Below are 23,516 nucleotides of genomic sequence, written 5' to 3'. Positions count from 1 at the left end.
GCACAGAGGGGTGCCCATCTCCTGCAGCAGGGTGGGGACACCCAGCCCCACACCTGGGCCGCCCCAGGGGTGGGCAAAACCGCCCCCCCAGCCCCATTGCGAAGCCCCCCCCACTCTCCAAGAGGCGTCGGGGTGGACGAGGGGCCAGCGGAGGCCGGCGCAGGGCACACTCGCCCCGCATGGGCAGCCTCTTGGCTGCAAAGGCTGGGAAAAGGGCAGGCGGTTCCTGCCGGCAGCCTGGATGCCATGGTGATGGGCTGCTGCTGCCGGCATGAATACCCATGAGGCGGCGGGGAGCAGAGAGGCCACACCGAGCTGTGCCCTGAATGCAAAGACACCCCCCCCCCGCTGCAGCCCCGGCGGCACAAAGGGGGCTGCAGCCATGCGTGGGGCTCCGGCACGCCATCGGGGCTGCGGCGCAGCGCGGCGATGCCCGGCTGCGGCGGGAGCGGGCGGCGAAGGGAGATGCCTCCATGGCGTGAGGAAGGCTCCTCGGGGCAACCCCCCCTGGGTCACGCCACCACCCTGGGGTGCGGGGCTGGGGTCTGGGGGGTCAGGGTGGGATGGATAGGGGCTGGAAGTGGTTCCCTTGGTAACAGCCGGTCCCAGTTTCCACCAATCGATGTGGCGGCGCGGGCGGCGCGGGCTGGGAGGGCTCGTGGCCTACATAAGCGACGGGCGGGCACCGTGTGCCCGTGCCGCGCCGAGATCCCTGGCAGATGCGCTTGCGAAGCCATGGCCAGGCTGACGGGCAACCGGCCCGTGGCCACCCGCCGCTGGGGCTGCGCTGCCGCTGCCTTCCTCCTCCTCCTCCTCACCGCGCAAGCCGGTAAGGGCAGCCGTGGCAGGCGGGGGGGGGGGGAGGCGTGGAGGGTCGTGGGGTTGCCCTTGCCGGGTGCCGAGGTGGGGTTTGGCTGCGGTGTGGGTCTCCGGTGATGCCCGTGGGAGGCTGAGCGCTGCTCTCCACCAGCCGTCACGGCACCCAGGGAGGGATGGATGTGGCTCCCGGACGTGCCGTGCCCCATGGTGCCCGGGAAGTGCCCCATGGTGCCTGGGAAGTGCCGGCGGTGAGAGCCGGGGAAGGCTCGGTGCTGTGGGCAGCGATGTCTGGCACCGCAGGGCGAGGGGCTCCTGATCCCCTTCCCCATCCCTGCTCAGCCGGGCTTAAGCCGGAGCTGGGAAGGGTAATCCGGCGGCTCGCTGGCCGGCAAGATGGGATTTGAGAGAGACGGGGCCAAATTCATCTTGGGGAAAGGATGCTCCGGGGAGGGGGGTGGGAGTTGTGCCAGGCATGAGGGAGAGGAGGAGAGGGAGGAAGGCTCCCTGTGCCTGCAGGGGCACAGACACCCCTGTCTTGGTCACTATCGCCACTGGGAGCCCAATGTTGTGGGAATGGTGTGGGAACACAGACACAGGGGAGGGGGATGGTCACCCGTCGTGTGTGCCCAGGCTGGGATCAGGCTGGGCTGCCGGCACCCCCAGACGGAGGACAGGAGCCAAACTTCGCCGGGCAGCAGCCAAACTTCACCGGGCAGGAGGTGCCGGTTCACGGCATCGGCGAGGAGGCAGGGATCGCACTGGGCACAGGCACGGCAGCTGCCTGCTCAGCGGCACCGACCCGTGGCGATGCCAGGGCAGCCGGTGTCCCTGGGCTGCTCAGACCATGGGGACCCCATCCCTGGGTGTGGGGGCAGAGTGTGCCTGGCTCCCCACACCCCCAGGCTCTCGTGTGCCCTGCGTGTCCATCCGGCACGCGGGGGGTCGGGGGCAATGCCCAGGGCTCGCTCTGCCCGCAGCGGGGATGGCAATGGGGCTGGCAGACCGGGCTATGAGCCAGCGCTGCCCGGCACAGGGCCATTTCCCAGCATGTCCCTGCCCGGGACATGGTGGTCTCACCCCTTCTGCTGCAGAAAAGCAGTTTTTTTGGCTCCCAAGGACACAAATGTCCCCATGTCCCCTCATCCTCCCCACACCCCATTGGCACCAGCCAGCCCTTCGGCCCTGGGGGGGAACGGAGGGAGGATGTGCATGGGGCCAGGCTTCCCCAGCCCCCCGTGCACCACTCTGCTGTGGCCCCAGCACCCCGTGCCCAGTTCCCAGGGTGCAGCACTGGGATAGTCCCATCTCCCCGCAGCCCAGAAAGCCGACTTTAGCGTTGACGCCACGGCGGCCACCATCAACCACTCGCTGACGCTGCTGCAGCGGCTGCAGGAGCTGCTGCAGAACGGCAACGGCAGCGACGCGGTGCTGCGGGTGCGCTCGGCCGCCTCTGACGAGGCCAAGGTCTTCCACACCCACCAGCTGCTGCTCAGCCTCCAGAGCGAGGTCTTCGAGAGCCTCCTGCGCAACCAGAGCGTCGTCACCCTGCACGAGCCCCCCGAGACGGCTGCACTCTTTGAGAAGTTTATCAGGTCTGTTGGGGACCCCGTGGGATGGGGACACCAGCAGGGATGCAGCTCCCCTGGGGACCACGGCGACCCCAGGGGATGGGGATGCCCAGAGGGATGCAGCCAAGGAGGGAAGATGCTCCCTTGGGGACCACGGGGACCCCACGGGAGGGGGATGCCCAGAGGGATGTAGCCAAGGAAAGGGGGGATGTTCCCTAGGGGACCACGGGGACCTCATGAGATGGTCATGTTGGGAGGGATTCAGCCAAGGAGGGGAGGATAATTCCCTGAAGACCACGGGGGGCCCCTTGGGATGGGGACACCGGGAGACCTGCAGCCCAGGCGAGACGATGCTCTCAGGCTGGAACCTCGCACTGGGCTGGGAAGGGGATCAGGGGGGACACCCCTGTCACCACCCCACCCTCTGCCCCAGGTACCTGTACTGCGGCGGGGTCTCCATCCTGCTGCACCAAGCCATCCCCATGCACCAGCTGGCCAGCAAATACCGGGTGTGGGGGCTGCAGCGCGGCGTGGCCGACTACATGAAGACCCACCTGGCCAGCGAGTCGAGCCAGGGCCACGTGGTGGGCTGGTACCACTACGCCGTGCGCATCGGGGACGCGGCGCTGCAGGAGAGCTGCCTCCAGTTCCTGGCCTGGAACCTCTCGGCCGTGCTGGGAAGCGCCGAGTGGGGCTCAGTGAGCGTGGAGCTGCTGCTGCTGCTGCTGGAGCGCTCCGACCTGGTGCTGCACAGCGAGCTGGAGCTCTACACCGCCGTGGAGAGCTGGCTGAGCCGCCGGCAGCCCGAGGACGCCGTGGCCGAACGCGTGCTGCGTGCCATCCGCTACCCCATGATCGCGCCCAGCCAGCTCTTCCGGCTGCAGGTGCAGTCGGCGGTGCTGGCGCGGCACCACGGCGCGGTGCAGGACCTGCTCTTCCAGGCTTTCCAGTTCCACGCCGCCTCCCCCCTCCATTTCGCCAAGTATTTCGATGTCAACTGCAGCATGTTCCTGCCCCGCAACTACCTCGCGCCCAGCTGGGGCTCCCAGTGGGTCATCAACAACCCGGCGCGGGACGACCGCAGCACCAGCTTCCAGACCCAGCTGGGTCCCAGCAGCCATGACGCCGCCAAAAGGGTGACCTGGAACGTCCTCTTCTCGCCGCGCTGGCTGCCCGTCAGCCTGCGCCCCGTCTACTCGGACTCGGTCTCGGGTGCCATCCAGCCGGTGCGCATCGAGGACGGTCGTCCCCGGCTTGTCATCACCCCGGCCATGAGCAGCCCCGACTTTGCCGGCGTCAGCTTCCAGAAGACGGTGCTGGTGGGCGTGCGGCAGCAGGGTCGCGTTTTGGTGAAGCACGCCTACAGCTTCCACCAGAGCTCGGACGAGGTGGCCGACTTCCTCGCCCACGCCGACCTGCAGAAGCGCACCTCCGAGTACCTCATCGACAACTCCCTGCACCTCCACATCATCATCAAACCCGTCTACCACTCCCTCATCAAGGTGAAGAAGTAACGAGGCAGAGCCGGGTCCCCCCCGTCGGACTGTCCCCAGCCCCGCAGAGGGGCTTGCCGTTGGTCTTTGTGTTCGTAGGTAGACGGAGGTCCCTGCCGTCCCGGGGCTGCTCTCCGCCGCCCACCCCTCCCCGATTGTCCCCCTGCCGCATCCCATCCCCATCGCTGTCCCTTGGTGCTTGCGGGGAGCTGGGGACGGGGGACACTGGGACCCCCCCGGCCCCGTGCGGGTGGTGCGGGAGGCGAAACGTGCAGCCCGTGGCCACGGGCGCATCCTGGGCTGACAAACCCCAGTGGGGGGGAGGATGGGGACAGGGACACTCGAGCCCTCCTGTGACACCACCCCTGCAGCGCTGGGGGGTCCCTCTGTGCTGGGCAGCGAGGTGGCGGCGCTGGGTCTGGCCGCTGGCACGGGTACCCCGGCAGCAGCACCCCAGGGCTCGGCGGTGAGCTGGGTGCGTACCCAAGCTGGGGGGCGTGGGCCGGCTTCCTCCCCCGGCAGAGGAGGCTTGGGGGACACCGTCCCCGCTCTCGCCTGGCAGCTGCCCCATCCCTGCCTGGGCACCCCCCACCCTCTTCCTAATAAAAGCAGACAAAGAGCGGGGGTGTGCGGGGGCATCTTTGGAGGGGTTCCCCACCCCCGGGACAGGCGGGGGCACGTCGGGCTGTGCACAGCACTCACACCACTCCCCAGCTCAGCACGTCTCCTTTTGATGTCACTCTTCAGAAGGACAAGGACCCGTCACCCCGGTGTCCCCAGCGGTACCCAGCGGTGCTGGGTGGCTGGCTGCATCCCCTCCGTGCCGGGGTGCAGGAGGTGGCCGGGCTGGTGCTGGCGCTGCCGGCGTGGGGGAGTCCTTTGAATTGTCCTCCCGTTGTCCCCAGGCCTGGCTGGGGCTCAAAGCCAGCTCTGTGTGACGTGCCAGGGGACCTGCCGGGCCGGCCACCCTGCTGCACCCACCTGGGCACGGCGGCACAAAGACGCCTCTGTCAGCGCGGCCACCGAGGTGCTGTGTCCTTGTCCCCGTGTGGAATGACCCCTCACAGAGTCCCCCTCTCCCCACGTCCCTGCCCACTCCCATGGCAAGTTGTGACCTTTCCCTTAACGCCAGCCGCTCTGCTTCCCCCTCCCCATCACTCAGGACTGGGGACAGGGACAGGCAGCGCTGGGGTCCCACAACACTGCAGAAAGTGGGGGGTTGTCCTGACCCAGAGCCCCCCAGAGTGTCCCACCCTGTTGGTTTGTCATTGTGGGGTCTCCAGCAGGAGCTGTGAGGCTGCAGGGCGTCCCCCAGCCTGTGCCTGGCACACGCGGGCATCGCCCACGGCGCTGGGTGCCGCCGGGCACGTCCCAGGGCGAGCACCACGCCGAGGGTCGCATCCCGCACGCCGAGGTCCTCCTCCCCGCTGACCCCGCGGGGCAGGCATGGGACAGGCTTTAGGGGTGAAGCACCAGGGCCAGGTGATGCCCGGTGAATCCGTGGGTGCCCGTCCCGTGGCCGTACCTGCTTGCCCACGCGGTGGGCAATGGGCCTGGCCCCCTCCTCCGGCTCAGCCACACTCATGGGATGGGGAGAGCCACCTCCAAGACACTGGGATGAGTGTGCGGTGGTGGGGACAGGGGACATGGGGGACATGGACCTGCACGTGAGCCATGGCGGTGGGGTCCGGCAGCTGAGGTATCGGCGGTGCAGTGTCGACGCAGCCCCCAGGACCCCCAGCCCCCCATGCGGGGCGCTGCAATTAGAGGTTCTTTTTTCTGGGGTGGAGGTGAACGCCGCTGGGACTGGCCTTAAAGGGGCAGCTGGGCACCGTCCCCTCCTGCTGCCACCCGTGGCTCGGGGATGGGTGAGCCCGCAGTGGCACAGCGGGAGGTGGGGGGGGGGGGGGGCTGTCGCTGTGCCTCTGCACACCCAAACTCCCCCAGGGTCCCCCAACAGCCTCTGCCAAACCAGCCCCGCGGTGCCAAGGTGCCGCCGGGACAGCTGTTGCGTGGGGTGGCAGGACGGGCAAGCCACACCAGCTACCACGTCCCCATCACGTCCCCGTCCCCCGCCTCCCGCTGTGTCCCAGCCCTGGGGGGTGCAGCAGTGGGGTACCCTGGATGCAGGTGTCACCCCCCTGCCCTTGGAAGCGCTGCTGCTCCCCTTGGGGACAGCGTGCCACCAGCCAGGACCCACTGTCAGCTGCTGGTCCTCGCTGTCCCCCGGCCTTCACATCCTTGCCGGGGTGTGGGGGTCGAGGGGGACCATGTGTGCGGCTCCAGCCACACTCCGTGCCCTCTGCTGGCTGCGCCCGCATCCCCACGGCACGGTCGGGGTGCCATGAGCTGGGTGGCAACACGCCTGTCCCCCACGGGGCACAGCCAGCACACGGGGAAACGCCTTCCCACCTCTCGTTACCGGCACAATTAGGGCTGGACCTTGACGAGGCACTTGGCCGAGCTCCCTTCCCACGGCTGGGGAAGAACGTGCCCCTCGGGCAGCGCTCCCCAGTTGGGGAGCTGGCCGTGCTGGGATGTGGCAACGTCCGTCTCGGAGCTGGGGGACAACGAGCCCTGTCCCCCACGGCAGCGGGTGGGCTCTCCCCGTGTCGCCAAGACACCCACCCGGCCGCTCCACCGCGCACCCATGCAGGATGGCTCCGACAGCTCCCACCCGCCCCCCCCCCCCCCCGAGCAGAGCCTGGAGAAGGGTCCTGCTGGGAGGGCTCCCCCCCCAGCGCCGGCACCCGGGATGTCACCCGTGCGATGGCCCCGTCCCGCTGCCGACAGCTCGTTAATAATTGACGTTACTAATTGACGGGGAGTGAGCAGGCAGGGCGGCTGCTCGGCGATAGCGGCCGGGCTGGGTTTGCCCAGCGCCGATAACCCCGGCCCAGGCACCGCTGGGTGCTGCTCTCGCAGGGGGAGCAGCGGGTTGGGGGCAGGGGGCTTGGCTCAGCATCGCTCTCCAGCTGGGAAGGGGCACGGTGCTGGACTGGGACCCCGCCGCCACGCTCCTGGGGCTGGGGACGCACTGGGGGGCACACCCGTGGGTGCTCTGCCAGGGTCAACAAGCCAGCTTTGATCCGTGGCTTGGCCCGAGGAGGGGGGATGAAGAGCGAGAGGACGTGACTTTCCCACCCTTTGCTCAACCCCACTGTGACAAAACAGGAAATGTGATGTGAAAACTCCTGTTTATTCACCTCGAAGGAAAAATGAAATCAGGAGGGCAAAGGGCCAGGGAGCATCTGTGACCAATGCCAGGGCTTCTGTGGGAGCCACCGGTCCTGCCTCGGCTACGGCCCCTGCGGAAGGAGCAGGCGTGGGGTCAGGGAGCGGGGCAGAGCCCTCCGCTCACCACCCCATGGAGGCAGAGACCCCACGAGCTCTGCCCCGCTCCGGGAGAGCGGCCTCATCCCCACACGAGCCACGGAGCAGCCACCCTAGCAAGGAGGGGGAGAGCAAGGAGAAACTGGAGGGCGCTGACCTTGGCATCCTCCTCCTCCTCCTCCTTGTCCTTGGGCAGCCGGAGCTCTTCCCCCAGTGCAGCCGCCTCCTCTCCCTCATGGTCTTTAACCTGGAAGGCAGAGGCTCACCCCTGTCCCCTGCCCCCCGGCAGGGAGTCCCCGCTGCGGTTGCCGGTTCCTCCCATCCCCGGTACCTCGCCGTGCAGGCGCTGGGTCCCTGCCCGTGTCCTCGCCGCTTCGATGACCTCGAAGAACTCCCTGCGGACACGCTTGAGCACCTCCTGGGGACTTTCCACCGGCATCTTCTCCACCTCTGTCTCCCGGCTCTCCAACCTGGCACGCTCCTTCAGCTGCATTTCCCGGTGCCGGGTCTCCAGGATCTTCTCCCGCTTCGTCTCCCGCTCGAACATCTAAGGCAAGGGTGGGGGCTGAGGGGTGCAGGGGACTCCACGGGAAAGCACAGGGCTCGCTGGCAGAGCTCGCCAGCAGGGCCGAGGGCTTTGCCGCGACCTGGCACGGCGGCTCGTGGCTCGAGGAGGACGTACGGCGGTGGCCAGGGTCTTCTCGTTCCTCTGGAGGGTGCAGAGCCCGGAGGAGATTTCCAGCAGGGTGACGGTGCCCAGCTTGGAGCCGCAGCCCACGACGCGTCCGTTGTCCTGCAGGCGCAGGCTGGAGAGGGGCTCGTCGCAGACCTGGTGAGGGAGGGCAGGGGGGTGGGGGTGGCATTGAAGCCTGACGGGACGCCCCCACGGGGGAAGTCAGGCGGGATGAGCCGGCAGAGGCAAATCCACGTGGTTGCCAATAGCGAGAGCCTACGTCCGAATTTTTGGGCAGCCCAGGGCTCCGGGCAGAGCTCAGGGCTGAGGGGGAAGATGCTGCTTGATGGAGCTTCGCCCGGCGGGAGGACTCCATCCCCCGGCTCCCCGCAGGGCAGGGTGGCAGATCTGCCAAGCCCCCCGCTCCCCACCCAGGGTGAGGGACCCGGAGCCGCTGGGGGGACCCAACCTTCAGGCTGAGGGAGGGGTCGTTCTGCTTGAAGAGGAAATCCCAGACGTCCAGGGTCCCGTCCGACCGGGTGGTGAAGAAGACGGCCGGCCTCACGGTGCTCCAGCACCCGTCCGTCAGGTAGGAGAGGTGGTACCTGCCGGCAGACCCGACGCGGCGGGGATGGGCTCGTGGCTTCCATCTCCCTGGTTTTGCAGGGCAGACAGGCCGGCACCTACTTGGTCTGCATAATGGGGGATTCCTTGATCTCCTCCGACCAGATCCGAGCCCTCCAGTCGCCGACCGTCAGGAAGATTTTGGGGCAGAAAGGGTTCCTGCCCAGCGCGTAGACGGGTCCGTGGTGGCCACTGTAGGTGCTGGTGATTTTTTCGGCGGGGGTCTTGGCCTTGTAGTTGCAGGCAATGACGATGCCCTGCTCTGTGCCCACCATGAACTTGGTGGGCTGAGGGTGGGAGCGGGAGAGAGCAGCCGTCAGCACCCCTGGAGACCCCCCCGGGGCAGTGGGGCAGCAAAGGGCTTTGCCGTGTGAGCGGGGGGGGGGGCGAGTCAGTGCCTGGGAGAACAGAGCCCCGGGACCCGCTGTGATCTGGGGGATTTTGAGCCCAAAATGCCGCCCAGACCCTGTGTTTTGGGAGAAGATCAACTCCTGATCCTTAAAGATGGGTGAGAACCCGTTGCTAGCTGCAGCACGGTGCTCTGGGTCACTCTGGGCATCAGGTCCTCGTGCCGCGCCCCCCGAGCCCTGGGGGGGGACCGGGCACTGCCTGCGCAGCTCAGCTCGCCCTCCTGCCCAGTTTGGGTACTGGTGGCGTGCAGGCAGGGCGATCCCCACGGCAGGACGGGGAGGGGCTCACCATGGTGGGCTCGAACGCCAGCGTGACGGCACCCAGAGCGTTCTCCAGGAGCCCTTTCCGGGTGATGTCCAAGACCAGCGCTTCGGTGGGCTCGGCCAGCTTGCGGATGTCCCACCACAGGACCTGCAGGGACAGGCAGCGGGAGGGGGCTGCAGGGGCTGCTCCCAGTCTCAGCCACGGGTGTTGGGGAGCTGAGCGTCCCAGAGCCAAGCAGCTGCCCTGCTGCCAGCCTGGGGGCCTGGTTCTTGTGCTGCCGGGGCTGGCGAGGGGCAGCGCAGGCAGGGGAAGCTCTTTTGGGGTGTCAGCGGCGCCCCCTTCCCTGCCCCTGCCCTTTACCTGCCCGTCGGTGGAGGCCGAGAAGCACTCAGTGCCCGTTTTGGACTGCAACCAGACGGCTCCGTACACGGGGTCCCGGTGGCTGACCTCCACGGGGGACACCTCCACGGGCAGCCCCCCTTTCCTGGTGTCCCAGTAAGCTGGGAAGGAAAAGGAGCTGCTCAAGATCGGCAACGGCTCCCTTGCCCGGCTCCTTCGCTTTGCCACGCGGTTCCCGGGCAGATGCTGCCCCGCTGCCCTCGCCAGAACGGGGAGCAAACCTCCCTGGGGGCTGCCCTCGCCTTTCCCAGCCCCAGGAGAACCATCCTCCGGGTGGGTGCCCCGTGGGCCGGGGGCCCACTGCTCGCGGGGACACCAGCTCTGAGCGTTACTGTGATTTGCACCTTCTGCCAACACCGAGACGGGGGTAACGTGTTAAGTAGCCGCAGCCTTTCTTCAGCACCCACCTCTGGGAGATGCACTACAACCCCCAGAGACAATAAATCCCCTCCCCAGCTCCGCACAAGGGGTTGCAGCAGGACCAGACACGCTCTGAGCAGTCCCCCCCAGCCCCTTGCCGACTCCAAACAGCAGCTCTTACACTCGCCGCTGCTAAAAACCAGCCTGAGCGACCCCACCCCGGCCGTGCTCCCCCTCTGCGTGCCCAAAGGGCGCTGGCTACTGAAGGCAGGTCCCCCCCAGACCCCAGCAGCCGTCCTTCCCCTCTCGCTGCCTCTGACCTGTGGCAGAGGGCGAGCCGCAGCGCGGGACCGGCCGCGGTTCGGCAAAGGTTGGGCAGCAGGGCCGCGGTGGCCCCGAGGTGACGGGGCGAGCTCGGCCGGGGAGAGCTGCGAAGGGCGGGGGGAGATCCCTCCCCTCCAGCGGCTGCGGGGTGTGCAATAACAGCAGATAACGCACGCCCCGCCAGATCTGACGGCCCCTGGCGAGGAAACCACGGGAAGGAGCGCAGTGCCGCCCAAGGGCTCCCGTGGCCAAGTAACCAACGGAGCCACGAACGACGCTGGCAAAGAGGGGCCCTTTTCCAAGCGCTCGAAACCACGGCACAAGGACAACCTCCTCGGCTTCCACCGCGTGAAGCTACGGGGCTGTGGGCGAGGTGGGCGCAGGGCCCACGGGCTGCTCAGCTGCCGGATCCAGCCATCCCTGCCGGGCTCTCGCCGCGGCCGCAGCCTCCTCGCTGGCCCCGAGTGCCTGCGAAGGGCTCCCAGGGCGTCCTCCCCTCGCCGGCTGCCTGCTTGGGGGAGCACAGGCCTGTCCTACCGGCAAAGCCCCGGGGCTTCGGGGTATTCCCGGCCGCAGCACTGGTGATGTTACGTCCTTTGGGAGGGCAGCAGGGCTGGGACCGGGCTCTGGCCGAATTAAAATGAAGCCAGGCCCTCGTTAGGACGGCCTCACGCCTCATCCACCTTCCTTACCCATCTGCCCGCTGTAGCAGCCCCCCAGCAGCACGTGCGAGTCCTTGGGGTTGTACTCCAGGCTCACGAGAGGGGACGACGGCTTGAGGACGAGCTCCGGCTTGTTGGGGTTTTCTGCCAAGGAGGGATGAGGAAAGAGCAAAGATGGGCCGGAGGGCGAGCGCCCCTGCCTCGAAATCAGCCTCCCGAGCCCGCACCCCGCTCTTCCCCGCCTGGCTCCCCGCCACGCCGGTGCTCGCCCAGCCGGGGAAGGGAGCTGACCTGTCCTCACCCGCCAGCCTGGGGACAGACCCCTGGTACCCCAACCCCCGGTACCCCAACCCCTCTTCTTTGTGTTCTTGACTCCACACCAGGTCTGAGCGAGCCTGGGATAGACAGGGCAGTTCTGAGCCTGCGCTCGCGCTGCCGCGTTCGTAACCGTGATGGAGACAAGAGCCCCCCGGGAGGAGCGCGGCTCGGCCGCCCGTTGCGGTCACAGCTCGTGAAGTCGTGCAGGGGGGTTTGAGCGGTTATTTCCCACCTGTTGGCCAGCTTTCAGGCCCCATTTCTCCCCTTTTTCGCATTGATCTGTGGGCAAAGCAGAAACCAAACCCCTCTTCACCCCCCTCCGGGGAGCTGTGAGGCTTCATTACTCTCTTTGAAGGCGCAAAGTGCTTCCGCAGCGGCAGCATTACCAACCGGTGAGTTTTTCCCCTCCCCTTACCGAGATCCCAGATGTACGAGTCAAAACTCATGTCCTTTGTGTTTTGCTGGAACTCCAGGCTGGAGTAAGCCACGGCCAGTTTCTTGCACGTGTTGGGGTGCCAGGAGAGGCGCGTGGCTGTCCTCTTGGTTACGTTTGGATCCCTTTTTGGTAACAGGACAGCAAAGAACGGCGTTAGTTTGCCAACAGCTCTGGGGTGACCGTCTGCCAAAGGAAACTGCGGGAATCGCCATTAAAACAAGCTGCAGCCCTTGAGCATCGAGTGCAGGAAACGGTTCTCTTGGGGGTTGGGCGGGGGGGAGAAGAGTTGGTGATTTCATAAAGTCTTTCCAGTTACGGGTTTCTAAGAATCCACTTACGGGATCTGACTTCTAGAAATGACCAAACAGCCCCTGATGTGTGAAAATAACCTTTGAGGCATCAAAAACCCCCCACCCCAATCCTGTGTAAAGCACCGTTAGAAGGTGTTCAGAGCTCCCTGGACGGTGGTACCTGTCTCCAAAGTGCCTGGGCAGGGCGGAGGGCAGGGAGGGGAGGTAGAGACGGAGTTATGGAGCAGGGGGGGGGCCGCGGCAGGTCTCTCATCCATACACTGCTCCAGCACCACCCTAAAGCCACCGGGTTTTCCACCTCCTTTGTCTCCAGAGGCACGGCAGCCCGCTGTGGATCCAGAGAGCCCGGTGAGCCCCGCCGGGTGCGGTACCTGATGACGCTGATGGTTTTGGCGGAGGGGGGCTCGTCTTCCATCTCTGCCACCTCCTCCTCTGCAAAGTACTCCTCGTAGGTGTCGATGGCGCGGTTCTGCTTGAGGCAGTGCTCCAACAGCTGCAGGGGAAGCACAGGCAGAGGCCGGGCCGCCAGGGACCCAGCAGTGGGTGGGCAAGGGGAGCGGGAGGTGAGGAGGGGCAGGGGGGGGCGGGCAGGGCCTTACAGCGCCGAGGCGCGTGATGGCGTTGATGTAGCTTTCGTCTTTCTCCGCTTTCTTCCGGAAGCGGATCGTTTGTTCCACCTCCTGCGGGTTGATGTCTTTGGGCCAGCCGCCCTCGACGTGGTTGACGCTGTGGGATTCCACCTCCACTCGCTCCGTGTTGACCTGGGAGGGGGGTGGCAGAGAGAAAACCGAACAAGAGCCTGAGCAGGAAAGGTGCAAAACACCCCTTTTGCCTCCTGGGGAGGCCCTCGGCGGCTGGCCCTCACCTCATGCTCCGACATGGCGCTGGTGTGCTGGACGGAGCTGTCGACGGGGTTCCTCAGGACGAAGGCGGTGGCCATGCTGGGGTCAGGGGGGATGTCCACGTTCACCTTGGCCGGCCGGTCGGAGAAGTTGCAGGGTCGGCCGAACTCCCTGCGCTTCCGCGTGTACACGTGGACGATCTCCATGGCGGAACCTGCGTGGGGGGCGGCGGGCGCCCCTTCCTCCCGCTCCCCGCCCTGCAGAGGGGGCCTGGGTGCCCCCGAAAGGTGCCCGGGAACCTCGGGGATGACCCACGACGGCAGGGACCCCCTCGCCCTCCTCCCGAGGACCCAGGAGTCCGGGTGGGGCCTGGTCTCCCCTGGCGAGGCCTCACCAGAAGCCACCGGCAGGGCCGCCTGCCGTTGCCTGGCAACGCCGAGGATCACGTGGCGGCCGCCGCCATGTTGGGGAGGGCGAAGGCGTGGGGAATCACGTGACGGCCCGCCGCTCGCCGCCATGTTGGGAGGGTCAAACCCGGCTAATTGGAGGGGCCGGCAATAATTAGCTCATTAGCACTGGGGCACCGCTGCCAGCTCCAGCCCCACGCCCCGGCTCCGTGTGTGTGTGCGTGGGTGGGGAACCAGGCTGGGCGCCATCACTGTGAGCAGGGGCTGGGCCGCAGCCTGGCCCCTCCAGCCCCGCTGCATGGCGGGGGTCACCCTCCCTGTACCCCCCGAAGCCCTCAAGGGCGAGAGGGAAAGCAGAGCCATTCCTGCAGGAGCAGGTGGGGTTCCCGGTGGAGCCACGGCGTCCTTGCAGCTGGCACGAGCTGCCCGCCGGGGCTGCGGCATGCCGCCATGGCTGCAGGGGCCTGGGGCCTGCGGGGTCCAGCACTCGCCCCCGTGCCCACTGGTTGGCACTGGGAGATGGCTCTGCTCCCCGCTCCCCTCACGTCACCCAAACCCTGTGCCCTGGCTCGCTCCAGCATGAGAATGGCCAGGAAAGAAGCTCTCGCCCCCCTTCCCAGGAGCCCCGCGGTCGCCCTCCGCCCCAGCCCTCCCTTCGCACTGAGGACACGCGTCCACACATGCTGCACCCCCAAATCCCATGTCCCCCCCCCTCTGCTCCCCACCACTGACACACCTGCAACCACCCTCCCGCTGCTGCCACAGCCAAAACCAGCCCAAGCTGCAGCCACGGGATTTAAGCTCAATTAAACAAAAAAGTGACTGCAAAGAAGGGTTGGGACCAGTGCTCACGGGGAGCTGGGGGCACTGGCCATGAAGAGTCCCAGTCTGGCCAAGCTGGCACGCTGGGATGGGCACAACAACCTGAACAGGGGTGGCAGAGGCAGGTCAGCCCCGAAAAGTTTAGTACAAGTGTTTATTGTCATTTCCCCAGAGGGCACATACAAATCAGGCCGGACCCCAGCTCCTAGACGGAGTCCTAAAGAGGTTAGTTCACATGCGTTTAAAACCAGCTCTTCTACCAGTACCGTTACATCGAAACATTAAAAGCTGAAAAAAAAATAAAAATAAAAATTAAAATAAAAAAAAACCCTCCGAAGTTTCCAACAGCGAGAAATGGTAGTGACACATCACAGGGCGTTAGGGGACCGAAGGGTATGTACAAGTTACCTCTAAAAGACACAGTGAGTCACTGCTATCAAGTAAGACCCCCCCGGCTCGCCCGAGGGGGCCAGCCTGGCCACCCCGGGGGTTTGCCGGGCTGCAGCACTGTTAGCCAAAGCAGGGCCGAAGGGAGCCACCGCCAGCAGCGCGGGAGGCGGCTGCTAACGGCAATCGGGCAGGGAAAGGCTTTGCCCTCCCACGGGGCAGCGAGGAAGAGCCCTGGAGTGACCCCAGCCCTGGCTGAGCCACCGCCGTGGTGCCAAACGTGGGGACGAGAGCTGGACGCGCCCTGGGCGGGGGGAGAGGGACCAGAAGGGTGAGGGGGCAGGAAAACACCCACCACCCCATCGACAGCCCTTTGGGCTGGGAGATCTGGGTCCAGCCCCAGGCGGTGGGATGGAGCAGGGGCTCTCTCTGCCCAGGGGGAGCGAGGGGCTGCCGTGGGGAAGGGGCTTCTGCTCACACCCTCCCCAAGTTCCTGGGGCAGCCCCTGCCGAAACGGGCAGCCATGAAGGATTCGGTTCAGCTCACGCTGGTTTCCCCCTGGCTCCTCACCCTCCTGAGCTGCAGCCCTGGCCACGCTGGGCAAGGCAGCCACGGTGGAAGGATCATGCCCTTCCCCTCCCCGGGACCGTGTCCTGCCCCAGGGGTGCCCGAGTAGTCCCTAACCCCCTGCCAGGGGGTTCATGGTTACCCCAGGGCTGTCCTGCAGCAGGAAGGGAGCTTGCACCGGCCCACGCTACCGATCCGATTGCCCCGGGGAGCCAAATCGCCAAAAAAAAGCCTACAAAGCAGCCCAAAACCTGCTACCAACATGCACTGCAGCAAAACCACGCTGGAACAGAGGCAGCGCGTCGCACCGCGCCTCTGCCCTGCGGCGAACTCACAAAACCCCGGAGCAAAGCCGAAGAAAAACCAGCGAGGCCAAAACATCCCGAATTCTACAGCCTCCAAACCCAGGGCAGCTCCCGCTGGGGTGGGGGGCAGCAAGGAGGGGGGGGTGGGGTGGGTGGCACGGGGAGCCGGCTCTGCCCGTGCGGAGCAGGAGGGTGGCAGAGGGGAGCAGCTGATGTCACCGTCGGGAGGGGGTGGTGGCAAAGCCACCCCCGGGCATGGGGAAGGGGCTGGGATCACTAGTGGTTGGTACTGGGGTCACTAGTGGTTGGTACTGCATTGCTACGGGAGCGAAGGAGCCGCTGGCCCGGACCCCTCCCTGGGGGGCTGGGGGGCAGCCTGTGGTCCCAGGCTTTGTGTTCCAGTTCGAGGGAGCCGGGGGAGGCTCCGTTCCGTGGCGTAAAACATCCCCGAGCTGGCGCAGACGGGGAAGGAAAGAAGTTGATGCCGGGATGTGAAGCACCGCCGGCCTTCCCGGCACACCAGGAGCCCCACCGCGGCGCTGCCCTGGTGCCGGCCGGCGTCCAGCCCCGGCATCGCCGCCGGCCGTAAGGCAGGAAGACTTGAGGCCGAGCAGAAGCTGCCGAGGGGGAGAGGAGGGTGCTCGGAGGACGCGGGGCACCCGCTGCCGGGGCTCGTCCTCCGGCCGTCGCCGCTGGGCTTCCCACCGCGCCTTCTCCGGGGGTCTTTGGTTTCCATCACGGACGCACCGGCGGCGGGTTTTTTTCCTCCTCCGCTCGGGACGAGGGCGTTAGGCCGGGAACTCGGTGCTGTGGTGCCGGACGTGCTCATCGGTGACGGACAGGTAGGTGGCTCGCATGCTGGGGGAGTACTGCGGGGAGAGGACGCGGGGGGTCAGCCCCCCAACCCACGGCACGCCTCCAACGCCACCAAGCCCCCCGCCAGCCACGTCCAACCCCACCCCTGAGCCACCAGAGAAAGCCTGAGGATGGAGAGGGAATCCTCAACGAATTTGGGTGAGGGGGCCAGACCCTGGTCACAGCCTCTTCGAGGGCTGGAAGAGGCCCCCCCCCCCCCCCCCAAGATGCTCCAAGTGCCTCAGGCTCTGCTTTGCCCCTTCCCACGCTGCCGGGATCTCGGCCACGTTCCATCTCTACCTTCCCGACTCCAGCCCCCATCGCTGAATCTGGACGTCACTGACCCCGAGGGGCTCACACCGACGTGCCAGCCACGGGCTTCAGCTGCCCTCCCTGCGCCGGCACGGGGACGGTGGCACCGACGTGGGCTGGTGCGGTGGTGGAGCAGGATGGGGCTGGGTCTCTGGGGCAGCTGAGCTGGGTTTTGCCCCCCCCCCCGAGCACAAACCTCACTCCGGGTGTGCCGGGGCTCACCGGGTGCCTGCGCTGGCGACCGCAGCAGCCTGAACCCCTCGGGGCCCCCCAGTCAGTGCAAGGCCCTTCATACTGGGAAGGGGGTAGCGACAGGCCCAGGGAAGTGCCCAAAACCTGCACACCCCCCCCTAAATGCTGCAGAATTTCAATTTCTCCAGGAGGGAGCGACACCCCAGCCAGGCATTAAGGAAGATTACTCCCAGTTTGTTATCTCGGACCGTGAAAGTCCTTCCTCAGGGATCTGAATCCTGGTTAAATGAGACCGTTCAGGGTGGGGAGAAATGCTCCAATTAATCCTCCTCCCCCCGCCCGGGGCAGAGCCTCGCCAGCTGCCAGGTCTGCGCCACCGGATTGCAGCCTCCGGCGCTGGCGCGGCTCCACGCTTTCACCTGACGGCAAAAACCTTCCCCAGAAGAGGCGAGGACTGTGTCCCTGCCACGGCAGCGTGCCCGGAGCCGTGTCCCCAGCCCCGCTGCGGTGGCATCGCCGTGCCCGCCAGGGGAAGAGCCGTGGAAGCCGATGAACCGCTGTCAGAAACGGGTGGGGTAAAAACTGCGCCGAGAAGGGGATGGGGACGGGGACCATTTCCACTCCCAAGGCACAGGGAGCTGCAAAGCTGCTTGGGGTTGGGGACCAAACGTGGCCCCGTCCTTCCCGAACTTTCCATGCTCTTGCCGAAAGCAAACCAGCCCCACGGGAAAGGGGAGGGAGGGAGGCCCCGAGGAGAGGATGGAGGATGTGGAAACCCAGCTGCTGCCCCGGGATGAGGAGGGAGGAGGAAGCGGCTGAACTTACTCTTGCTGGGCAACTTAGCTCCAAAAGAATGGATGCAAAAAGAAAAAAAAAAAAAAAAAAAAAAAGGAAAAAATAATAAAGAAAAAAATAATAAAGAAATAAAGCAGGCATTAACAGACAGAGTGGGTTTAAACAAACAGCAGGGAAATGTAAACATGCACGGGTGACTGTGACGAGAGTCCTTTGAAAGTCAGAATAAACAAGGAATAAAGCAGAGAAGAGCAGCTGAAGGGAAAACTATTTTGGTCTCCCCCCGCAGCCCCCACGGGCCGGCCGGGAACTGGGTTATAGTGGGACGGGCAGGAGGGACGTGCCCGCAGGTAGGGCAGGAGGAGGGGGCCAAGCTCACCCGTCCCCACCCCGGCAGACCTCGGCGGTGCCCTGGGCGGGCAGCTTGCCGGCTAAAGCAGAGGGGGGTCCTCGCCACCCGGCTAACCCCCTCCCCACCCCGGGGGGGGTCACAAGAAGGACTTGGCCTCGGCCGTCCACCGTACCGTGGGGGGAGGAGAGCCTCTGCCGATCAGGGGCACGTTCTCGTAGCGTGGGTTTCCCCCGAAGAGCACGGCTTGGTTCCTGGAGGGGGAGAGCCCGTCAGAGCCGGGGAGGGGGGGGGGGGGGGGCACAGCGAGACCCTCCATCATCATCCTGTCCCCCCCCGATGTGGGGTGACGCTCCATCCCCGAGGCGATGGGGTGGGGGGGGGTGGGGGTCAGCGCCTCCGAGGAAAGGGGTCTCACATGTACTCGGAGACGGGGGCGTTGGAGATGGTCTGCGCCGGGGGGTGCAGGCTGCTCTGGCTGCCCAGGCTGCTGCTGTAGCTGCAGAAGCTGCGGAGCTGCCCCCGCGCCGGGTGGTGGGTGGCGATGCGCCGCGCCTGCGGGTTGAAAGGGTCTTCCTCGTCCATGTCATCGTAGTCGCGGTCCCTGCAGGGACAAGGTGCTCACCTCCCCTGGCCCCAAAGGCAGGACTACCCGCCCCCCCCCCCCCCGCCCTGTGCCATGCAGGCAGCCCCGTGCCCACCGCCCCGGTGAAGGCAGGGGGCCGCGGGCAGACCCACCGGCCAGCCAACTGCTTCCAGGCGCGCGGCGTGGCGCAGATGATGGTGGAGAAGGAGGCGGCCACCAGCAAGGAGAAGAGGACCAGGTAGAGCAAACCCTCCACCCCGTCGTAACAGATGCCGATGAGGGCGTCCAGGTAGTCCTGCAGCGGGACACGGGGACGGGGCAGGGGTGGAAGCGGTGGCGGGGGGGGGGGTGACCGCAGGAGCCGCACGTCCCCACTCTGAATCCCCCCTCCTCACCTTGTGCAGCCCCCGGCAGTCCAGCATGGCCGTGAGCTGGTGCAGACTGGTCTCTGAGGAGTTGAGGAGCTGCTGGACCCCCAGCAGGTCTTTCTGTGGGAGAGGAGGGGGGGGCGTCAGGGCAGCGCTGGGTGGGACGAGGAGTAGAGTGGGGGGCCTGGGGCCCCCCGGCTCCCCCCCCACCTCGTACCTCGGCTGTCGGGAAGAGGGGCAGAGCAAACTGTATCAGGCCCTGGATCTGGATCTGCATGGTGGTGAGTGAGCGCTGGAAGACAGTGAGAACCTGCGAGGAGGGAGCAGGGAGAGGTCACAGAGCCGCCCAGCCCCTGAGGACACCCCCCTCACCCCAACCCTGCCCCATGAAGCATGAAGTGGGGGGCCCGGCTCCCCCTGTACCTGCTGGAAGGGGTTGCTCAGGCTCTGGTCACAGTACAGGTAATAGTGAACCACCTCTGCAAAGCGAACGGGAGACGTCGGTATGAGCGTCCCGGGGGGCACCGAGCAGCGTGGGGGGTGGCGGAACGGCCATGGAGAGCACCGGGAACCCCCAGGCAAGTTTTGGGGGAGCACCGGGGTCCTGCCCCAAGCACGTCCCCACCCCACGGCCGGCTCTCACCCGCGCTGAAGTCACTCTCCGTCTGGTTCATGATGAACTTGTCCGGCGCCACGCAGAAGTCGCTGGTGCCCTGCGGGGACAAGAGGGACATCGTTAGGGCTGGGAAGGACGGGACGGGTGCGCTCAGCCCTCGGCTCTGCCGCGGCACAGCCGGTACCACCCGTCCCGGCCCCGCTCACCACCGCCGCCGCCGTGTCCACGGCCATGGAGGCCCAGCTGAGGATGAGCGTCAGCAGCCCACAGCACAGCATCCTGCGGGGAGAGGGGTCAGCGCGCCGCGGGGGTCCGGCTCTGCCGCCCTCGGCAGCTCCGGTACCGCCGAGCCCACCTGCGGGGTACTCACGTGGTGAGGAGGCAGCGGGAGCGCTTGGCCAGCCCCAGGCAGGCCAGGAGGCAGACGGTGAGGACGAGGATGAAGAAGAGGAGATAAGCCAACCACCTGGGCGCAGAGGAAGGCTCCGTCACGCTCACCCACCTCCCCAGCCCCGCCGTGGGTGGTGGTGGTGGGGAGATGCTCCGGCAGCCCAGAGCCGCGGCCCCGCTCACCGGTAATACTCGACGTAGGCGACGTGGCCGGCCAGCGCGGTGAGGTTGGCGCTGGTGCCCTGCCAGACGGGCAGCCCCGAGAGCTGGAGGACGATGCCGCCGGCCAACTGCTGCATGAACTTGAGGGTCTGCAGGTAGTCCCCCCGCGAGGCCAGGAGCTCGTTCAGCCGCGCCAAGTGCTGCTCCAAACCCACCTGCATCTGCAGCGTCGTGCCCGCCACCTGGGGACGCCCAGCACCGCCGCGATGGCACCGGGGGCTTCCCCCCCGCCATCAGCCCCACACCCGGTGGAGCCATTTGCCGCCCCCCCCCGCTTCCGTGGGACACCGACCCTCCGGGAGCACAGCCCCACATCGATCCCCGCCGTTGTGCTCTAGCTGGATCCATCCCCCAGGATGGCCCCGCTGTGGCCCCTTCCCGGCCACAAAGGCCCCATTCTGCGGGGTGACGTCACCCTCCCGCGCTCGGCACGGCATGGCATGGCACGGCATGGCCGCCCCGGGGGCTCGGCCGGCAGCACTGGACACCCGGGTGCCTCCAGCTGGATGTGTCCCTCCCCAGCGCTTTAACAAAATGCAGGATGGGGGATCGATGTGACCCTGGGGGACACGGAGGGGGTTGGGTGCGGGGTTGGGTGCGGGGGTGGGGACCCTGCCCACGGTCCTACCAGCGAGTCGATGTCGGTGAGGGTGTGGTTGGCGTGGTCCAGGGCGTAGAGCAGCTGGTACACCCCGTCGTTGGTCTCGCTGTTCCCGTAGAAGCCGATGCCAACGGCAGCGCTGCGGGCAGAGAGGGGACCCCCGATGAGAGGTGGGGGAAACGCTCACCCTGACACGGGTTCCTCGGGGCCAGGGGACATGGGCTGGGCAGGGGGCACTCCCCAGAGCATCCTGGGTTTGGGGGACCCCCACCTGTGGCAGAGCCAGATGGGGCAGGGACAGCACTGTGACAGGGACGTGCACCCCTGGGGACAGCCGAGCCTGGAGCTGCTCCTCGGGCTGGACACGCTGGGTTTGAAGCTTCTCCTGCCGAACCCCGAGAGACGGAGGGGCCGGGCACAGGCCGGGGGAGTCTGCTGGAAGTGACGCCGCTCCCGATTAAACCTGTTCCCAGGCTCAGCCGGAGGAGGGGAGGCGGGTGGCAGGGTGGGGGCCGTGCTGCGGCCGCTCCAGGTCCCCTGGCGAGTTCACCGCAGCCGCTTCGGTGCTCCCTGGCACCGGCGGGTGAAGCCGGGATGGAGACCCTGCCGTGGCCAGCCGCGTGCCCACGGTCCTCCCCGCCCCTCCCCACGGCAGATGCCGGTAAAACCAACAGACCCCAGGCCCGTTTGCCACGATCAGGCTGCAAACAGGCTCGGAGTGGCTGTTTGGGGGGGGTTTCAAAGCCCCCAAGGAGCTGCAGAACCACGTGCTGGGGAGGCCGTGGGGTACCCTGAGGCTGGAGGACCCCGGCGGGGGGCGATTCCGGGGGTGGGGGGGAACACGCCAAGCTCATTAGTGCCGTTTCCCTGCTCCGTGCAGGCAGCCATCTCGCTCCGCCCAGGCAAAACCAGCCCCTTTGTCTGGCGAGAGGGTCGGGGCTGGGCAGCAAAAGGCCCCCCGTGTCCCATTCCGTGTGTGTCTCCCTCCTTAGGCCAGGTCTGCTTGGGGTGGGGGGCACACAGGGCCGGCTGGAAGGGGGGGGGGGGGGGGGGGGTGTCCTCCAAACCACGGGCTGCCAAAACCAGAGACGGGCTTGGGAAGCCACCAGAGCACTGGTGGGTGAAGAAGCGTCCCCTCGCCTAATTGCTCCGGTGGCAATTAAGGGCGGGCGCAGGCGGGACAATGCCAGCTGGGTCACGCTGCTGCCGCCCGCCATCTGCTCCGGGCTGGGATTAGCGACCCGGCCCCGCTCCCACCCGGGATTAGCCGGGAAGGCGGCATGGCCGCAGCGGGGATGGGAACGGGGCTGGCCCGGGGGACGGTCCCCGGGGGCTGCCCCAGCATCATCGTGGAAGGAGGCAGGGATGGACCGTCTTTAATTGCACTGATCTAATTAAAGCGACTCATGGCTGGAACGTAGAGCCCCTGTGGTGATGGGGCGGAGTGGGGGGGACACAGTACCGGGTCCCCGTCATCCTCACCAGCAGATGAGCCCGGCGGTGACAGCCATCCAGGTGACACAACAGGAGTGGGGCCGCTTCGTCTCGGGCTCCTGGTCCCTCTTGCAGCAGCAAAGGCAGATCAGGTAGATGGTGAGGAAGAGGAGGTTGAGGCCGAGGCAGACGGCGGCCACCAAGCCCAGGAAAAGCAGCGACTGGGAAGGGGAGAAAGGGACAAGGGGACAGTCAGCCCTCCCCCGCCATCCTGCGCCGCACAGAGCCCGGCAGGATGCGGCCACGTCCAGCGCCCCACGGGACGGTCACACGGGGAAAGAGGAAGCGTCCCCGTCCCCACGCAGGGCCACCGAGCTGCGGGTCGCGGGGACCGGGGGTGCAGCAGCCCCTCAGAGGGGTGTTGGGGCACCGGCGCTGCCCCCGCCCCATTTTGGGGTCACGGCCGTCCTTGCCTTGGGATGCTGGGGGGTGCCCGGCACCCAGCAGTGCCAAAAGGAGGGGTGATTCCCTCCCCTCCCTCTGTTTGCATCCCCCCGAGGGGTACGCTCGGGCAGCGGGAGGTTGGGGGTGCTGGTGCCGGCTGGCGGGGGGGGTGGGGTGTGGGATGGGGCGGGGGTTGGGGGGGGGCCGCAGGGGGGGAAGAACGGGGCTTTGTGCAGCCGGTGAGATCAGAGCTGGCGCCGGGCGCCGCGGGAAAGGCGGAGCGGGAAGGGAGGAGGGGGGGGGGCACCGGCAAGCGGGACCCCAGCTCGGGGAAAGGCTCCGTTCCCCATTCCCCCCCCCCCCCCCCCCCAAAGGGGTACGGGGGGTGGGGGTGTCGGTACCTGCTGGTAGTCGGGGTCCCGCGGTCGGAAGGCGGCGGGGACGGGCTGGAGGCGCAGGCCGCGGTGCGGCAGCCCGTGCAGCCAGGCCGCCCACCAGGGCGCCAGGTAGTCGGCGCGGGCGGGCGGCATGGCGGGGGCGGCGGGGCCGCGGCCGGGACGGGGCCGCCGAGGGCGAGGGGCGGACGGGGACGGGGCTGGGGGGCGGCCGCCGCCGCGCCGCGGAGCTGGCCCCGCCCACGGACACGCCCCCTCGCCGGGCAAAGCCCCGCCCACGGAGCCGGGACACCGCACCCCCTCCCTGCGCTGCTATAGGGGAAGCGGCCCCCGTCCTGCTCGCTATAGGGGAACGGCTCCCGGTCCTGCCTGACACCGGGGCACTGCACTTTGTTACCTCCCCGCTATAGGGGCACCGCAGCCCCTCACCCCCCTGCTACAGGGGAACAGCCCCCCCCGTCACCTCCCCGCTATAGGGGCACTGCAGCCCCTCACCCCCCTGCTGCAGGGGAACAGCCCCCCGTCACTTCCCCGCTATAGGGGCACTGCAGCCCCTCACCCCCCTGCTACAGGGGAACAGCCCCCCGTCACCTCCCCGCTATAGGGGCACTGCAGCCCCTCACCCCCCTGCT

General features: G+C 67.2%; 3 protein-coding genes across 3 annotated transcripts; 1 reads left to right on the top strand and 2 right to left on the bottom strand.

Moving 5' to 3' along the window:
• Window positions 1–735: 735 nt before the first annotated feature.
• On the top strand, window positions 736–3,901 carry BTBD17 (BTB domain containing 17). The gene is made up of 3 exons (XM_086473733.1): window positions 736–829; window positions 2,135–2,411; window positions 2,821–3,901. Exons 1-3 carry the CDS (start codon window positions 736–738, stop codon window positions 3,899–3,901), a joined length of 1,452 nt encoding a protein of 483 aa, XP_086329859.1.
• A 2,409-nt stretch (window positions 3,902–6,310) lies between these two features.
• DNAI2 (dynein axonemal intermediate chain 2) lies at window positions 6,311–13,043 on the bottom strand. Its single transcript, XM_086473833.1, has 14 exons — window positions 12,861–13,043; window positions 12,595–12,756; window positions 12,367–12,488; window positions 11,664–11,806; window positions 10,961–11,074; window positions 9,546–9,685; window positions 9,210–9,332; window positions 8,574–8,797; window positions 8,356–8,491; window positions 7,896–8,042; window positions 7,545–7,760; window positions 7,371–7,460; window positions 6,672–6,793; window positions 6,311–6,440 (listed from the first exon to the last, which is right to left on the bottom strand). The coding sequence occupies exons 1-14, from the start codon at window positions 13,041–13,043 to the stop codon at window positions 6,311–6,313; spliced, it is 2,052 nt and encodes a 683-aa protein (XP_086329959.1).
• Window positions 13,044–16,113: 3,070 nt separating this feature from the next.
• On the bottom strand, window positions 16,114–23,019 carry TTYH2 (tweety family member 2). Its single transcript, XM_086473686.1, has 14 exons — window positions 22,891–23,019; window positions 22,094–22,266; window positions 20,639–20,750; window positions 19,972–20,192; window positions 19,769–19,864; window positions 19,605–19,677; window positions 19,426–19,495; window positions 19,206–19,261; window positions 19,000–19,092; window positions 18,810–18,902; window positions 18,567–18,709; window positions 18,247–18,432; window positions 18,004–18,082; window positions 16,114–16,194 (listed from the first exon to the last, which is right to left on the bottom strand). The coding sequence occupies exons 1-14, from the start codon at window positions 23,017–23,019 to the stop codon at window positions 16,114–16,116; spliced, it is 1,605 nt and encodes a 534-aa protein (XP_086329812.1).
• Between the last annotated feature and the right edge of the window lie 497 nt (window positions 23,020–23,516).

Source organism: Leptosomus discolor, chromosome 15, assembly GCF_034619465.1.
Source record: "Leptosomus discolor isolate bLepDis1 chromosome 15, bLepDis1.hap2, whole genome shotgun sequence".
NCBI lineage: Eukaryota > Metazoa > Chordata > Aves > Leptosomiformes > Leptosomidae > Leptosomus > Leptosomus discolor.
Note: the sequence above shows the minus strand (reverse complement) of the source record. Positions and strands in the feature narration are given on the sequence as shown.

Bases quoted from the DNA above. Each gene is read 5' to 3' on its own strand.
- BTBD17 (XM_086473733.1), top strand. From the start codon at position 736: ATGGCCAGGCTGACGGGCAACCGGCCCGTGGCCACCCGCCGCTGGGGC. The intron at 830-2,134 runs GTAAGGGCAGCC...ATCTCCCCGCAG, and splicing joins CCTCCTCACCGCGCAAGCCG to CCCAGAAAGCCGACTTTAGC. The intron at 2,412-2,820 runs GTCTGTTGGGGA...CCTCTGCCCCAG, and splicing joins CTCTTTGAGAAGTTTATCAG to GTACCTGTACTGCGGCGGGG.
- DNAI2 (XM_086473833.1), bottom strand. From the start codon at position 13,043: ATGGAGATCGTCCACGTGTACACGCGGAAGCGCAGGGAGTTCGGCCGA. The intron at 11,807-12,366 runs GTACCGCACCCG...GTTACCAAAAAG, and splicing joins AAAACCATCAGCGTCATCAG to GGATCCAAACGTAACCAAGA. The intron at 11,075-11,663 runs GTAAGGGGAGGG...CCTCCTTGGCAG, and splicing joins CTCGTACATCTGGGATCTCG to AAAACCCCAACAAGCCGGAG.
- TTYH2 (XM_086473686.1), bottom strand. From the start codon at position 23,019: ATGCCGCCCGCCCGCGCCGACTACCTGGCGCCCTGGTGGGCGGCCTGG. The intron at 19,678-19,768 runs GTGAGTACCCCG...CTCTCCCCGCAG, and splicing joins TCCCGCTGCCTCCTCACCAC to GATGCTGTGCTGTGGGCTGC. The intron at 16,195-18,003 runs GTACGGTGGACG...CTCTCCCCGCAG, and splicing joins GAGGCTCTCCTCCCCCCACG to TACTCCCCCAGCATGCGAGC.